Source organism: Mus musculus, chromosome 2 (genome assembly GCF_000001635.26).
Source record: "Mus musculus strain C57BL/6J chromosome 2, GRCm38.p6 C57BL/6J".
NCBI lineage: Eukaryota > Metazoa > Chordata > Mammalia > Rodentia > Muridae > Mus > Mus musculus.
This window is the reverse complement of record NC_000068.7, coordinates 29784878-29801083: the sequence shown is the minus strand read 5'-3', so window position 1 is coordinate 29801083 and position 16206 is coordinate 29784878. Positions and strand designations below refer to the sequence as shown.

The 16206-nt window shown below is 48.9% G+C and overlaps 2 protein-coding genes and 1 pseudogene across 12 annotated transcripts in view; 1 reads left to right on the top strand and 2 right to left on the bottom strand.

Moving 5' to 3' along the window:
• Positions 1–2439: 2439 nt before the first annotated feature.
• Gm52595 lies at positions 2440–2590 on the bottom strand (annotated as a pseudogene).
• Positions 2591–3148: 558 nt separating this feature from the next.
• Positions 3149–13591, bottom strand: Coq4 (coenzyme Q4). 6 transcript variants are annotated; one of them, NR_145503.1, is made up of 7 exons: positions 12727–13591; positions 12516–12647; positions 11085–11181; positions 10554–10627; positions 5574–5703; positions 5055–5254; positions 3149–4676 (listed from the first exon to the last, which is right to left on the bottom strand). NR_145503.1 is itself a non-coding variant. In NM_178693.5 (7 exons), the coding sequence occupies exons 1-7, from the start codon at positions 12797–12799 to the stop codon at positions 4505–4507; spliced, it is 801 nt and encodes a 266-aa protein (NP_848808.1). In that variant the 5' UTR covers positions 12800–13591; the 3' UTR covers positions 3149–4504. The 6 variants fall into 6 exon arrangements, 3 of the variants coding, with proteins under 3 accessions (NP_848808.1, XP_017172776.1, XP_011237378.1); NR_145504.1 differs by having other exon boundaries at positions 5055–5148; NM_178693.5 differs by having other exon boundaries at positions 5055–5148; positions 10525–10627.
• Trub2 (TruB pseudouridine (psi) synthase family member 2) overlaps positions 13413–16206 on the top strand; it is a 26449-nt gene continuing 23655 nt past the window's right edge. For all 6 annotated transcript variants that reach the window (NR_110962.1, XM_006497925.4, NM_001290495.1 and 3 more), the window contains exons 1-3: positions 13413–13581; positions 14477–14608; positions 16057–16131. Coding sequence is in view for 5 of the 6 variants with exons in the window: in XM_006497925.4 (XP_006497988.1) it covers positions 13473–13581; positions 14477–14608; positions 16057–16131 (316 nt within the window). In the remaining variant the exon portion in view is untranslated. The remainder of the gene's footprint in view (positions 13582–14476; positions 14609–16056; positions 16132–16206) is intronic.

Here is a 16206-nt window from a genome sequence, read left to right as displayed (position 1 = left end):
GCCTCGAACTCAGAAATCTGCCTGCTTCTGCCCCCCAAGTGCTGGGATTAAAGGCATGTGCCACCACTGCCCAGTGGTACATAACTTTAATTTCAGCACTTGAGAGGCAAAGGATCTCTGTGAGTTTATGCCTGGCCAAGGCTATACAGGGAGAATTTTGTCACAAACAAGTAAACAAGCAATATCTCGTGGCTATGATTCACGGAGGACTCACCTCACAGCACTGGTGTGCAAATTCATGGACACATTTGAAATAGTGCTGACATGTTTATTATTATAGTTTATAGGCTGGCTATAGAGAGCACATAAATCAAGCTCTAGGAGACATTATGGCTCCCTTTGTTTGATGTTATTCTGAGTTCACAGTGTGTCAGAATAGGGATAGACACACAGCTTAGTAGAAGAGCCCTACCTAGCTTGCCCAAGGCCCTTGTTTGATCCCAGAACCAAAACACCCAATCAATCGATCGAAAAAGCCAAGCAGGGCAATGTGACGCACACCTTCCCTGCCCACTCATGCATGTGCCCCCTTGGCACACACATACTTTTAGTCTCCACACACAAGAGCCAGAGGCAAGCAGGTCTCTGTGAGTTGGACATCAGTATGTTCTATATGATGAGTTCCAGGTGAGCCACGGTTACAGCGAAACCTTGTTTCAAAGACAACCTGAAGAGTGGACTCAGCAGTAGGGAACATCTGTTGCTTCCCTAAGTTTCCTTCCTAGCACCCTCATCCAGTAGCCCGCAATCCCCTGTAACCCAAACTCCAGGGAATCTGAAGCCCTCTTTTAGCCTCTGCAAAACATGCATACATATATAAATAGAAAAAAAATATTCAAATAAGGAAAGAAGGAGCAGGCCAGTCTAGGTCATATGACATGACAAGACTTTGTATCAGATAAAAACTCTGGGTAGAAAGATCTTGTGAGCACAGACATGCGCGTGCACTGGGATTAGAGAGTAGTAAAGCAACTGCTTGTTGAATGAAAGAGAAAGAGAGGGAGAGTATGGTGACCGGTGAGTGTGAACACTCGCCCTAGATGGTTGAGGTCACTGCAGGAGAGCAAGTGTGTTTGGGAGAAGTGACTGCTGTTCTCTTAATAAACTTGTCACAGTGGTCAAATGAAGGCAGCATCCCACAGAACGCTGGGGCTCAGCGTCCCACAGAATGCTGGACTGGGCCTGAGGTCTAGAAACCAAACACAGACAAGCAAGACACCCTGCCTTCAAGCTGCTGGGACACGGAGAGGAGAGGGTGGGTAAAGACTGGACTAGGCTGTTCCTCCTCACATTCTGGCCCTTCATCTGCCTAATGCTCTCCTTGGGCTGTGGTCTTTCCCTGCTGGTCAGCCGCAGCTAGGAAGGAGTCCCTGACCTCAGTGGCTAGGCTTTGAGAACTCACTTTCCCAGAGCCCAGAGTCTATCCGCACCTGTTAAATAGAAATCCCTCCCAGAGCTGGCAAGAATTCAAGGTGACACACGCAGAGCTGATCCACAGAGGACCCTCAGCTGGCCTCAACTCTAAGGCCAGAAATGGCACTGTTTCCGTTATTGCTTGTGATGGTGTTGACAATTTGACAGTCTAGGGTCACTTGGGAGGTTGGCCTTAGTTCATGCCTGTGGGGGGGGGGGGAATCATCTTACATAAATAATGTCAGGGGATCCATCTTTTTTTTTTTTTTTTTTTTTGGTTTTTTGAGACAGGGTTTCTCTGTGTAGCCCTGGCTGTCCTGGAACTCACTTTGTAGTCCAGGCTGGCCTCGAACTCAGAAATCTGCCTGCCTCTGCCTCCCGAGTGCTGGGATTGAGGGGATCCATCTTAACTGTGGGTTGGGATATTCCCTGGGCAGGGGGTTCTAGGCTGGATAAAATGAAGAAAACTATCCAGGCGTGATGGTGCATGTCTTTAACCCCAGCACTCAGGAGGCAGAGGCAGAAAGATTTCTATGATTTCAATGATCTACATAGTGAATCTTAGGCTAGCCAAGGCTACATAGTGACACCCTGTCTCATTTAAAAATAACAGCAACAATAAATAGATCTAGCTGAGCACTCGCAGGCATTCTTTGTCCCTGTTTCCTAATGGTACGTATGACCAGCTGCTTTTTAAATTTTTGTTGAAACAAACAAACAAAAAGTTGAAAGCTGAGCAGAAGTAGTGTAAGGGAGAAACCGTTGCTTTTACCACTCAGTTTCAGACCATCGTAGCTGGGGGTAAAAGCAGCAGGAACTCACGAAAGCATCCGGGAACCAGGTGTGGGGAATACCTGGCTTCCCACTTTGGAGGCAGAAGCAGGTGGACCTCCAAGTTCAATGCCAGCTTGGTCTACAGATCGAATTTCAGGACAGCCAGGACTACAGAGAAACCTTATCTCAAAAAACAAAAATGAAAAATTGTTTATATGTGTAAGTATGTGTGTGTGTATGGTGCACCAGTCCTAGAAGTCCTGAGTGGAGTGGATGTGACAAGCTCCCATTCTAACTTCTAGCTCCAAAACCCACGTACTATATGATCCTAGGATAGAGGACATATTGGATATTAAACTGACAAGAACAGATACTAGACTGGATTGATAATAGTCAAAAGTTTCAGATGCAATTAGATGTATTTCACTTTATATGGATGAATGTTTTGCTTGCATGTAGGTGCCTGTGGAGGTCAGGAGAGAGCACCAGGTTGTAAGAGGACATTGGATTTCCTGGAACTGGAGCTATGAATGGCTGTGAGCCACCAGGTGAATGCTGGGAACCAGAGACCTTTGCAAGAGCAACAAGTACTCTTAAGCACTAAGCCCCAGTTTCCTCCCCTCCCCTCCCCTTCCTCTATCCCTGTCTGTTTAAAAAAAAAAAAGAATTTATTTATGTATATGAACACACCATCCCTGTCTTCAGGCAAACCAGAAGAGGATATCAGATCCCATTATAGATGGTCGTGAGCCTCCCTGTAGTAAGAGGCTTACCGAGCCTCTTATGGGGGGGGGGTGAAGGAGGGGGAGAGAAAGAGACAAATTGGGGGGGGGGGAACGGGACGGAGAAATAGGGAGGAAGGGAAGGAGGTAGGGAGGGAGAGGGCAGGAGGAAGGGAGAGGTTTCCCTAACGGAAACTAAGGAACTGGAGCTTTGTCTCCAGTCACCCCAACATTTCATTGTTCATTTTAGTTTTTATTTTTTAATTTTTTTTTTGGTTTTTCGAGACAGGGTTTCTCTGTATAGCCCTGGCTGTCCTGGAGCTCACTTTGTAGACCAGGCTGGCCTCGAACTCAGAAATCCGCCTGCCTCTGCCTCCCGAGTGTTGGGATTAAAGGCGTGCGCCACCACGCCCGGCTTCATTTTAGTTTTTAAAAGATTTATGTAGATGAACATTTTGTGGGCATGTATTTATATGCACCACCAGAGTGCCTGGGATCCTGAAATCAGAAGACAGCATTAGGTCCTAGAACTGGAGTTAAGGGTAGTTATGAATCACCACATGGGTGCTGGGAATTAAACCGGGTCCTGTTTTCCAGTGCTTAGCTGCTGAGACATCTCCCCAAACCATCACTTTAGTTTTCACACTTTATTTTGCACAGGTGTGAGTGCATGCACACCATGGCATGTTTGTGCTGGTCATGACAACTTGCAGATGTTGTTTTTCACCTTCCACTTTGTGGGTCTTGGGGACGGAAGTCAGGTCTTCAGGTTTGGTGACATGTGCTTTCACATTTGTAAGTCATCCAATAAGCCCTGTTTTATTTGTTTTGTTCCAGCTCTGAAGTTTCATTTTGTGTGTTTATGTGTGTGGACACGTGCAGACAACTTGTGAGAAACCGTTATCTTTCTAGTCTGTGGGTGCTGGGATTGGAATCATGTCTGCAGACTTGATGGAGGTGCCTTTACCACTGACCCATAGGGATTGCTGCTGTTCCTCAGCTGATGTCAAAAGTCTGGCTTACAAATACAAGGGACTTGTTAGTTTTCTGATGGTTGGGGACTTGATTCCTAGACTGCTTGCCTTAAGACCCAATGACAGCAACATCAACTGGAGTCCAACTGGGACGGAATTCCCCTCACCAATACCTCAGGCAAAGGGAGCTAAGTCTAGGACAACCAGCAGACTCTAGGCCTGATGGGAGCTTTATTCAGACACCAGAGACGCCTTCTCCTCCCCACCAGTCTGCTCAGGGCTTGGTAACATGATGTAGTAGTCAAGCTTTCGAAGACAGCTTGACAAAACGCCCTGTCAGAGTCACTGTCCAGAAGAGGAGCCTCAGACTGCAATGATCAGTATGATCCAATATGGCTGTTCGAGGCATACATACTGCTCTCTCCGGATGGCTCACAGCAGCCTGGGGCTCCATTGCTCTGCCTCTCTCTCCTGGGCTGGCCCTGAAGGTACAAGGCAGCAAGTGACACTCTGAGTTCAAGGTTCAAAGAGAAGAAACAAAAGCAGCTGAGAGGCTCTTTTGTCCCGAGGAAGGCAGTGTGTGGAGAGAAAGGCTTAATTCTCCCTGTGTGGCAGCTCAAGCTAGGCCAGGCCCTGGATATGTTTTGGGGGAGGACTGATGCCCAGCTCCTCCCGCAGGGCTGTCAGGGGCTGCTCCCAACGCTGCTCATAGTAGATGTTGAGGACACATGGGGCCCTGCGCCCGTTCTGAATCGCCCAAGGGATCAGCTCCGAGAACAGCACTTGGAGGCTCCTGGAGGGCAGCAGAGAGAAGAAAAGCCATAAGGTCCCCAAACAGACCCTGTTTTCTGTCAACCCTCCCTCAGACCTATGCAGATCTCAGTGAGGGAAGTTCCCACTCCTCATAGCACACACCCTGGACAACGAAGCTCAGATTTAAATACAGGGCTGTCCAATTCCAGAAGCTGCAGCTCCATGAGACCCTATTCATGCTGATCCAGTCCCTGAGGCCTGGCTGGAGAGACCCTGGGGCTCACTGACTCAGTTTCTCTTTCTGCCTCATTCTCCCCATCCTTGTTTTTTAGAGAGGCATGAAGCACCTGTATGATGCCATCCTTCTTTCCTGGAGCCCCAGCCCTTCTGAGGTCTCCTCTCACCCCAGGAAACTTACTGAGTACGGAGGCGGATGGGTCCGAAGAGTGCTCCCAGGATGCACATTGGTAGGCCGGTCTGCACAGCCTCAAACCACTTTACCACAACCTCTCCTAGCGATAAGGAAGGATAGGAGGTGGGCAGGTGAGGGGGACCAGTGATGTTGAAATGGCCCCCGAGAAGCACTGTAAGGTTTGGTGGGGTCCAGTCTCTCTCATCCTGGGATAACATGCAGGGACAACATGCTGAACCTCTCGAAGGCCAGGCTGACAATGGTCTGTACAGGCCTCAGGGAGGTGCTATGGGTTTCAGAAGCAGGGATGCTTGGTGACTAGATGCTGAGACAAGGGCCGGGCGGCAGGGAAGGATGAGGGTGGCTGGCAGGGATGCTGCTAGGGCATACATACCATGCAGAAGGCAGGATGGAGCTAGCTGATAAAGAGAAGCACGAACTGGGATTCTGCCTTCTCAGACAGACCTGGGGGTGGGGTGGGGTTGGGGGTGCCCTGCCGGCTCCTGTCCGGCCGCCGGCACTCACCGAGCATGTTGGTGGGCATGCCCAGCAGGGTGTGGAGCATGTCGTGCACTTCACGGTACCTCTGGATCACATAGGCTAGCTCTTCATCGTCCACAAAGCGTGTAGGTGCTCGTGTGTCTGGAGAGACCTTCTGGAGAACATAATCCCTCCTTGGACTCCTTCCCATCAGCCCCCAGGGCCTTGCTGGCCCACCGCTAGTTGACGTTGAGCTATGTTCCCACTGCGCACATACCCTAACTGAGAATCCTGCCATTGTCTCCACACCTGCTAACTGGGAGCCTCAGGTAGCTATCACCCCAACCCCCACTCCTGCTCACACCTCGCACAATGCTGCAGCCTGGTGAAATCTACAGCTTTAGTGAGGAAAGAAAGGCGGGGGAGGGGGGATGGACTTTCTATTTTGTAAGACAGAAAGTTCTGAGATTAGTTACATAAAAAAAAAATTGCACATACTAGGGGCTAAGGAGATGACTTGGTCAGGAAAGTACTCACTGTACAAGCGTGAAGAGCTGAGCCCATCCCCAACACCCATGCAATCAATCAATCAATCAATCAATCAATAGGTGGCTGCTCCTGTGCCTGTAATCCCGGCACATGGAAGGCAGTAAGAGGCAAAGAGGTGCCCCGGGGCCTGCAGGCCGGACACTTTAGCCAGACTGATGAGCCCTAAATTCAATGAGACTGACTTCACACATATGCATACGCACATGCCCACACATACACACTGTAAAATAAACACACTGTTGCTGAACTATAAACTTAACAACAGTTGTGCCGGGCTGGGGTGGAGCTCAGTTGGAGTGCAGGTCTAGCACACCCTTAGGACTGCATTAAACCAGGCACAGTGGCTATAATCCGGAAGTTAGAAAGTAGAGACAGAAGAATCAGGAGTTCAAGGTCATCTTTAGCTACATAGAGAATTTGAGGCTGCCCTGGGCTATGAGCCTTTCCAAAAATCAAAATAAATAAGTAAATCCAAAAAGTTATTAAATTATTTCTATCTGCTTCCTTTTGCTTCTAAGGGGCCAATAGGAAGCTTTAAAGTCCCCATGTGGCCAGTTGTTTTGTATGCCTTGGGACAGGCTGGCCATTTCACTCACTGTCATGACGCTGGTGTCAAGGACCAGATGAACAACGCCTTTCTGTCATTTTTTAGTCTCTTGCCACACAGCCCTGGCTGACCTTGAGCTCATAGCAGGTCTTCTACCTCAGCCTCCTTAAGGCTGGGGTTACAGGTGTGTGCCTTCACCACACAGGCTGATCATCCTCACTCACTCCATCCCACTTTCTCTGAGTCTGCATCCGTGCCTCAACAGCCTGGGGTCAGCTTAGCTGGCCTGGTCTAACATGGCTTCAGCTTACACGGAAGCTGACGGATCTGAGGTCTCTGTTGCCTCGGGTACAGAGTTGGTACAGTGATATACTCAGTGTTAACCTCCGCCTTGCTGGGCCCCAAGACCTCATTTCTTCTTGCTGTGCTAAGAGGAAGCAACTGCAGCAACAGTGACTGCTTTCACCAAGGACCTACTATGTGCCAACTCTATACACAGACTGTCATATTTTGTTCTTACAGTAATCTAGGAAGTAGACACTATTGCTAACTTTACAAATAGATGAGAAAAATGTGGCTAGGAAGGTAAAGATACTACAGCTGAAATAGATGGGACAACCTGTTGGTCTCCAAAGACAGCAGCCTTGACACCCATTATCTTTTTTTTTTTTTTTGGTTTTTCAAGACAGGGTTTCTCTGTATAGCCTTGGCTGTCCTGGAACTCACTCTGTAGACCAGGCTGGCCTCGAACTCAGAAATCTGCCTGCCTCTGCCTCCTGAGTGCTGGGATTAAAAGCGTGCGCCACCACGCCCGGCTCTTTTTTTTTTTTTTTTAAAGAATCATTTATTCATTTTATGTATATGAGCACACTGTAGCTGTTTTCAGACACACCAGAAGAGGGCATCAGATTCCATTATGGATGGTTATGAGCTACCATGTGGGAATTGAACTCAGGATCTCTGGAAGAGCAGTCAGTGCTCTCAACCACTGAGCCATCTCTCCAGCCCGATACCCATTATCAATCAGACATATTAATGCCCTGGAGATCAAAGATCTATCCTCTTTCTGGGGGAGGATTTGTGCAGGGCTGTGGGGCATTACCCATGTTCCTTCAACTCACCAAAGGGTGACCACACCTTTCAGCAGCCAGCCTTAGCTCCTGTGACTTTACCTTCAACTTTCACCTAATTCTCTGTAGGGCTCAAGGTGCACCTTGCCATTTTGTGGTTGATTTCCTTGTAGTAGAAGTCCCACATTTCCAGACTGACACCATAGGAGGGAATATGCTAGGTAAGGCACCCAGGATGGCCCTAATAGACCTCCTCTCCACCCCAGCAACAGGACTAAAGGCAGTGGAAAATGCAGAAGTTGTCCCTCCCATGGTGGCACTTGGGGCAGGTTCCTCACTGATGAAGTAACCTGCACCCTGGTGAAACTAGGGCAGGTGACTGCCCTGCTAAGGCAATGGTGCTAGGAGAGGGTGAGAGGCAGCTTGCTGTCTGGGGGCAATGTCTGCATTGTGTAATGGTTCTCAACTGTTCATCAGGGGATCTTTACAGTGTCCAGACCAATGGGTGGATGAGGGAGTTGACTGGCATCTGGTAGAGAGAGGTCAGGGATGCTGCAAAAGAGCCTACGAGGCACAGGACAGCTGCCCAACCAAGAGTTACCCAGCTCACAGCAGCAGTAGTATAACTCTAAGAACTTGTTCTAGAGTGACCCTTGGCCACCCTCCTCCTCCTTCAGCCTGGCTTCATCTGGCTGGAGAGCCATTAAGCTTCAAGGAGATGTGTGCATGAGAGGGAGGGGAGGTGGAGAAGGAAAACTGTATTATACTGATCTTTTCTTCATTTCATTTTGAGAGAGGGTCTCTGTGTCTAGTCCTGGCTGTCCTAGAACTGTGGAGATTAAAGATCCACCCACCCCTGCCTCCCGAGAGCTGGGATTACTATTTTTAAACTTTCCAACCATTTTTAATGGTTCCTGCTACAAAATGCAGCTTCTTTTCCCAGGCCCCGGCATTGTTGGATCAGCTTACGCTTTCCCTTTCCTCTGCTCAGGCCTCTGCAGTGTGTTTTGTTTGTCTATGCACTTATGCTTGGGACAGAGCCCAGGGCCTTAGGTGTGCTTGTTACCACTGAGCTCTGCCCCCAGGCCCTCCAATGTTTTGTTTTGTTATTCTTCTTTTAATATACACATGGCTGTTTCTTACATATATATATATGTCTATACACCAAGTGTGTGCTGGCTGCCTACAGCGGCCAGAAGAGCAGGTCAGGTCCCCTGGAACTGGAGTTATAGAAGCTGAGAGCTGCCATGTGGGTGCTGGGGATTGAACCAGGTCCTCTGGAAGGGCAGAAGGCACTCTTAACCACTGAGCTGCCGCTCCAGCCTGTGCGTCTGCTTTTTTAAAGATAGGGTCTTGCCTCGTAAATATAGTAGGTGTGGTCGCTCCCTCCATACCCAGGGACGATCTTGAGCTCAGAGGCAGCCTTCCTGCTGCAGCCAGGCTGGTAGGAGCAACTGGATCGTAGCAACTGAATTGGCTTTCTTTTTCTCTCTTGATACACGTGTGGCATATACTCTCGTATGCACATGTATGACGTGTGCGGTGGCCAGAGGTTGGTGTTGAGTGTCTTCTTAGTTTCTGAGACACATCTCTAACTGCACCATGGGCTCACTGATACAGGTCAGGTGGCTGGACAGTGACCTCCTGGAATCAGCCGCCCCTCCCTCCACATTGCTAGGGTTGCAGGTGTGAACTGCCAGGTCTGCTTTTACAAACTCAGGCCCCCATGTTTAAGCAGCAAGCACTAACCCTGTGGAGCTGTCCTCCCAGCCCTGCGCCATCCTGCTTCTTTGAGCTGGTTGATTCTGCTCATAGTGCTCCTCCCCGGAGCTCTACAAAGCTGACAACATCCCATCTTCCAAGTCTTCTTGGAAAGGTCTCTCCTGACCACTGAACCAGCAGTAGCTATCCCTACTCCATCCAGAGACATCCTCTGTCCCATTGTCTTGTTCCCTTCAGCATGGCCGCCTGCTAGGCTGTGGGCTCCCAAGTAACAGATGTCTGGCTCCTTCAGTTCACTGTGTCCCACGGCTGAGCATGATGCTTTGTGCGTTCTAAGTACTCAAGAAATATTTTACCTCAAAAAGCAGGAGGGACAGGGTCTTGTGTAACCCAGGCTGGCCAAAACCTCACTGTGTGGGTTAGGCTGGCCCTGGGCTTCTGATTCCCCTTCCTCTATTCTACAGCAGGTTCACGCTGAGGACTGAACCCAGGCCTTTCTACATGAACTTGACCAACTGAGCTATCTCCTCAGACCACTACATTCTCATTTCAATTTTTTAAACTACTTTATTAACTGCCTCTCTAATAAGAGCACAAGCTGGAGGGGGGTCGGGGCAGGGACCTGACTTGCTACACTGTAGCACACGGAGTGATGTTGAGTTTTGGGAATCCCCACCTCCCACCATCTGTCTTGCCTGGTGCTGGAGAGTCCTACTCTGGCCAGAGCACAGTGGATCCCAGGATGCTGGTTCCCTCTGCCCAGGGCTGGACTAGCTGTGAAGTTATGTTGTTTCACTGCTTGCTCTGTGCCTGAGTCCTCATGTCTTGTAAGAAGATAACAACAGAACTTACAAGAAAGGTCACTGGCAGGATCTAGCCAGGTCATGTACCAGCCTGTGAGCTGGCATGCAACAGGAGGCTAGTAACCTCCAGTATTTGGGATGGCATTACCAGACCATTTACCCATCACATAGAAAAATGTCACAGACTGAGAAGCACTCCTGCCTTAGTTGGCATCTTAGGCATCCTCCCGCTCTAGGCTATCTCTTCCCATGCAACCCTCCACCCTTACTGGTAACTGCTGGATACACAGAGCCCGGAAACTCACATTCACATCCAGGAAGCGAAGATACTCACGGCCCAGTGAGCCTTCAGGCAGGCTCTGAAGCTTGCTCAGGTCGAGGGTAGACAGGGAGATCCTGGGACGCTCTCTGAAAGACAGAATATAGAAGGTAAGCCTGGGTGTGTGTCAGCCAAGGCAAGTGAAAGGGTCACATAAAGGAAGCTGAAGTGGGCCTAGGTAGCCACAGGACATCTATGTAGCCACAAGCCCTAAGAGAACACTGCAGTATTAGGGACTATGGAGACGATCCCAACCCAGGGCTGAGCTGGTGCCTTCAAAGACACAATCTAGTCAGAGAGAAGGGCCACAGATGCCAGGGAAGGGATAGATACAGCACAGCTGGAGAAGTACAGCCAGCTTAATGCAAGCAGAGTCTTGTGGTTTACACAGGACTAAGATGACATATTGTATAATCCCACATACATATATGCGTGCTCCTGGCTTTGAGCAGTGTCCCAGGCAATATATCCACCCATGGTCCTCTGAAGGGCTCCTAACAGGATGAGGACAGACACACCCCTGCCAAAAGCAAAGTTGGGACCTACTGTAGAATCTGGGCACCCTCTGGATCCTTCTTCATCTGGTCCCTGAGGAATTTCAGGGTGTGGCATCCTGTGGTCTCCCCTAGAACTGCAACCATGTCTGAAAGGACAGAGATGGGAAAAGACAGAGAATGGATTCTTTTGTTTGTTTGTTTTTGAGACAGTTTCTTTTTGTAGTACAGGCTGGCCTGGAACTCATTATGCAGACCAGGCTGGCCTCAAACTCAGAGATCTTTCTGCCTCTGCTTTCCAAGTGCTATATTAAAGGCGTGTACCACTAGGACAGTTAGGTTTCTCTGTATAGCCCTGGCTGTCCTGGAACTCACTTTGTAGACCAGGCTGTCCTCGATCTCAGAAATCCACCTGCCTCTGCCTCCCGAGTGCTGGGATTAAAGGCGTATGCCACCACACCCGGCTAGCTACTATCCTTAACATTACAAACCTATAGGAATATGGAGGCTTTCATCAACAGCAGGAACCACTTTCATAGACCATTATCAAGACAGAGTGTCTTGTTTCCACCGGCCTTGAGATTAAATGGTGATGAATGGCAGTAACTAGGCTGACACAGTGCTTGCTTAGCACACCCAAAGCCCTGAGTTTGGTTCCCAGCATCATATAAACTGGGTATGAGGGTAGCACACACCTGTAGTCCCAGCATTCAGGAGGTAGGGAGGCAGGGTGATCAGGAATTCAAAGTCATCCTTGGCTATCTATGGAGTTAGGGGACAGCCCAGTCTATAAGAGACCTTGCCTCAACAAAACAATTTTTAAAAAATGGCGCTAGAGTTGAGTGCAGGTACAGTCACCAGATCCTATATAAACCATGCCACATGTCTCTTCTTTTACTTCCTCCCATCTTTTCTTTCTTTGAGCAAAGACTGGGTATGTATGGAAAAAGAAGCTGATCTTGCCAGGCAGTGGTGGCGCATGCCTTTAATCCCAGCACTTGGGAGGCAGAGGCAGGCGGATTTCTGAGTTCGAGGTCAGCCTGGTTTACAGAATGAGTTCCAGGACAGCCAGGGCTACACAGAGAAACCCTGTCTTGAAAAAACCAAAGCCAAACAAACAAAAAGAAGCTGATCTTGAACTGTTTCAGCAAAGAAAATCCTGAAGATCATGGCCCTTACCAAGTTTACTTACTACCCAGTGAGAATGCTGTAATTTGGTGTGTACCTGGTCATTCAGCCCAGAGATTAATATGCTAGGGTGACACTCTTCCAAGAATTACAAAAAGGCAGACTTGTAGACTTCACGTTTCTTTCTTCCTCTCCTCCCTGTGCCCAGAAGACCCAAAACAGTTCTAGCTAGAATCAGGCACCTGATTATCATAAACGATCCTGGGAAATATGATAGGCGCAGCCAGGTTTGGATGCCCACAAACCAAGTCTTCACCGGTCCCAGCTTTCGAGACCGAAGAGTAAACCGTCTTACCGTGGCGATAGGGGTTGTAGAGAGCCATTCCCGCCGCGCCCGCAGCCAGCAGCATCTTTTGCAGCGGGGTGGTTGGGATGTGGTCCGGGTACAGCAGGCGGGCGCCATGGCTCCCGGCCCTGAGGGGTACATCTGCGAGCAGAAAAGAGGTAAAGGTGAGAGGAGTCCGGTCCCTCTGGTCGCCGCGGACACTGGAATCAGAGCTGCTCACCTACAGCTGGCCGCGTACGGGGCCGAAGACTGCGGTGGAGGCGCAGGGAGCGAAGCAGCAGCAGGGTCGCCATGGCAGCGGACGTCCGCGTGGTTAGGCGGGGCTCCGCAGGTACTACGGAGGCCCGAGAAGTCAAAAGACTCCTGGGACACTGCACTCACTGTGGCTTTTTGATCGGAGATGTTGTAATATGGACAGGAGCATGAGAAGGAAAGCCACAAGATCTGTTTGCCACTGAAGTAAAACAACTGCTGTGAGCCAGGCGTTATTTATAACGTAGGCCTGTCAACCCAGCATTTGAAACCTGGAGGCCGTAGGATCAGTTCGAGATCCTTCTTGGCTATTTCTTAAGTACGAAGGCAGTACTAGAGACCTTGTCTCAAAAACCAAGCCTGATGTGAATTACTCGTCACTCCAGATCTTGGAAAAGTGGAGACAGAAAAGTAATGAATTCTCGGCAACTTAGCAAGTTTGAGGGCAGCCTGGGATATATGAGAAACAAACAAACAAAAAACTCCTGAAAAGAATTCAAAAATAACATAACCGAGAATTCGGTTGCTCGATATCCGGCCCTATTTTCTTCTCCATCTCTTATTTCCCCCCCGGAGGGCAATAAGAAAAGAACCTCTTCCTGCCAAGGAAACAAGGCGGCTACCTACAGTAGGGACCACATTTGGGAAAGGACCACGCAGCACTTCCGCCCGCATCCCCGCTTCTGGATGATGTTGAACCGCTGAGTTCCAGCCATGGGTTCTTCTGGCCTAGCTCGGCTGCAGGGGCTCTTCGCTGTCTATAAACCTCCGGGGCTGAAGTGGCTGCACTTGCGTGAGACCGTGGAGTTGCAACTGCTTAAAGGTGAGAACTCCGACGCGGACCCACGGTTTTGCTTTAGTTCTTTCTGATGTGGAGTGAGGTCACGTGGTTCGTTTGCCGGGTTGTAGCTGTTTCTTGTTTGTTTGTTTTTTTTCTCTTGTACACATTTCGTTACTACCCACTCTCCGCTATTTTCCTTTAGAGAAATTCATTCTATAGTGTTGGGTTTTTTTTCGCGGTTTCTGTTACAGAGTTAGAATTTGAACTTTTTTTTTTTTTTTTTTTTTTTTTGCCTTTTGAGACAGGGTCTTTTCTAATTAATCCGACCTTGAAATCAGTGAGGCACTGAGAATTCTGACTCTCCTGACTCCACCTGCCAGATGCTGGGATCACAAGCGTGACCACCACCCCGACCCTCAAACACCAATTTTTTTCTTTGCCTTTTTTTCCTTTCTTTTATTTTCTTAAAAACTGTCATGTAGCCTCAAATTTGCTATGTAAGATGAAGATAACCTTGAACTTTTGACTGTCCTGCCTTCACTACCCAAGGTCTTAGACTACATCTGTGTAGTACCACCTCCCATTAGGGTGCTGGGGATGGAACCCGGGGCGTCTTGCGTATTGTGCAAACACTCCATGAATTGAGCTACACTTCCAACCTAGGATTTTTGTTTTGTTTGTTTGTTCTTCACTTTTTAGAGAATGGTTTCTCTGTATACCCCTGGCTGCCCTGGAAATAACTCTGTAGATCAGTCAGGCCTTGAATTCAGAGATAGGCCCGCCTCTTGCCTCCCCAGTGCTGGAATTAATGATACCTGGCTTCTGAAGGAGTCATAGTACGTTTTCTACGATACACAAATCCATCTTCTATGCTACCATCTCTCTACCCCTTCTCTTGCGGGTTGGAAAAGTACTGACTGTGTTCTTTTGTGCTTAGGTCTCAATGCCCAGCAGCCTCCTGCTCCTGATCAGCGTGTTCGCTTCTTGCTAGGCCCTGTGGAAGGCAGTGAAGAGAAGAAGTTGACTCTCAGAGCCACCAATGTACCCTCCCTCACCACCCACAGACTTGGTAAGGCAGAGTCAGACAGGACCCTGGCCGTGATGTTAGAGGAAATCCCTGGCCTGAGTTAGATTTCTAGCCCAGGGTTTGGCAAACTTCCCTAGAGAGGGAAGATTTTAAACAGCTTCTGCCTACAGCCTTGTGTTTTCCTTGGCTCTGCTCCTCTTTGCTATTGTAATGCAAAGCATCTCTAGACTGTAGGAAAGGAGAGAACCTTCTTGTATTTTAGTCAAGACTGGAGTGCAGCCACATGGTTGTGGTGCACGCCTTTAATCCCAGCTCTTGGGAGGCAGAGGCAGGCGGATTTCTGAGTTTGAGGCCAGTCTGGTCTACAAAGTGAGTTCCAGGACAGCCAGGGCTATACAGAGAAACCCTGTCTCGAAGGAAAAAAAAAAAAAAAAGGCTGGAGTACAAAACAGCTATTTTGAGAGCAGTTATAAACACCGGTGTCCAGCAGCCTTTGTCTTCTATGGGAGACTGAAAGGATCATTTAAATTTAGGAGTCCCTGGCCAACCTGGGCAACACAGTGAGACCCAGTCTCAAAACAAAGTAGACTTGATGATTTGACTTGTGAACTACACTTTGCTGACTCTTAGCTATTCTAGGACTCTCTAGGGAAGCTGAGAACTTCTGGTAGACCTGTGTTATTAATACCTGCTCTGTATTAGACATCATGTTATCTTTGTCCTCACCCCAGTTCTGTGAGGTAGGTCCCTTATTAAAAAAAAACAAAAACAAAAACGTATTATTTGTATGTATGTGTGCACACCAAGGCCTGGGTGTGAAAGTCGGAGGGCATCTTTTGGGAATCACTTCTCTCAGGCCACCATGGGTCCCAGGATCAAACTGAAGTCATCAGGCGTGGCAGCCTTTACCCACTGAGCCACCTCGCCAGCTCTTGTTTTTGTGTTTTGAGACACAGCCTCCTGTAGTCCAGGCTGGTCTTGAACTCACTGTATAGTTAAATATGACCTTGAAGTCTGGATTCTGATCCTTTTGCTTCTGCCTCCCAAGTGCTGGGGCACATTAAGCTGTAGTCAGTCTTTTAGTGGTCAAGACACTGAGTCTGGGGCCATAGGTCAGTATTGTAGACAGACAGACCTAGGTCCCACCTTAGGGAGCTCACTGATTCAGGAGGAGAATGGCCAGGTTTTCTATCAGCACACGATGTGCAGAGAAGCCCAGAATCTTGATCCCCAGTGTGATGCCTGATCTCAAAGCCTCAAATGGGGCGAATAGTGATAGGCAGAGGAAGAAGAGTCTTGCGTTGCCCTTTCTCTGGGCCCAGGGAACTAGGGAAATAGTGGTTCCAGCTTCCGAGGAAGAGAAGCCTGGAAATACAGCCTAGCATAATTTGATCCCCATGAGGCCCTTCTGTTCTTGGAATGAGGGCCTCTTGCCAAAGTTACCCTCAAGGCTCATTAGTTGAAGAAATGAACTGGCTTTTTCTTTCCAGTACGTGGTCCAGCATTCACAAACCTGAAGATCGGTGTGGGACATCGCTTGGATGTCCAGGCTTCTGGTGTGCTTGGTAAGTCTGGGGATGTGGTGCTGTGAGCTTGGAGAAGGATCAGAAGGTGATCCAGGGCCCAGCCCACAGCTTATC

Bases quoted from the DNA above. Each gene is read 5' to 3' on its own strand.
- Coq4 (NM_178693.5), bottom strand. From the start codon at position 12,799: ATGGCGACCCTGCTGCTGCTTCGCTCCCTGCGCCTCCACCGCAGTCTT. The intron at 12,648-12,726 runs GTGAGCAGCTCT...TTCTGCTCGCAG, and splicing joins CCGTACGCGGCCAGCTGTAG to ATGTACCCCTCAGGGCCGGG. The intron at 4,677-5,054 runs GTAAGTTTCCTG...GCTGCCCTCCAG, and splicing joins CCCATCCGCCTCCGTACTCA to GAGCCTCCAAGTGCTGTTCT.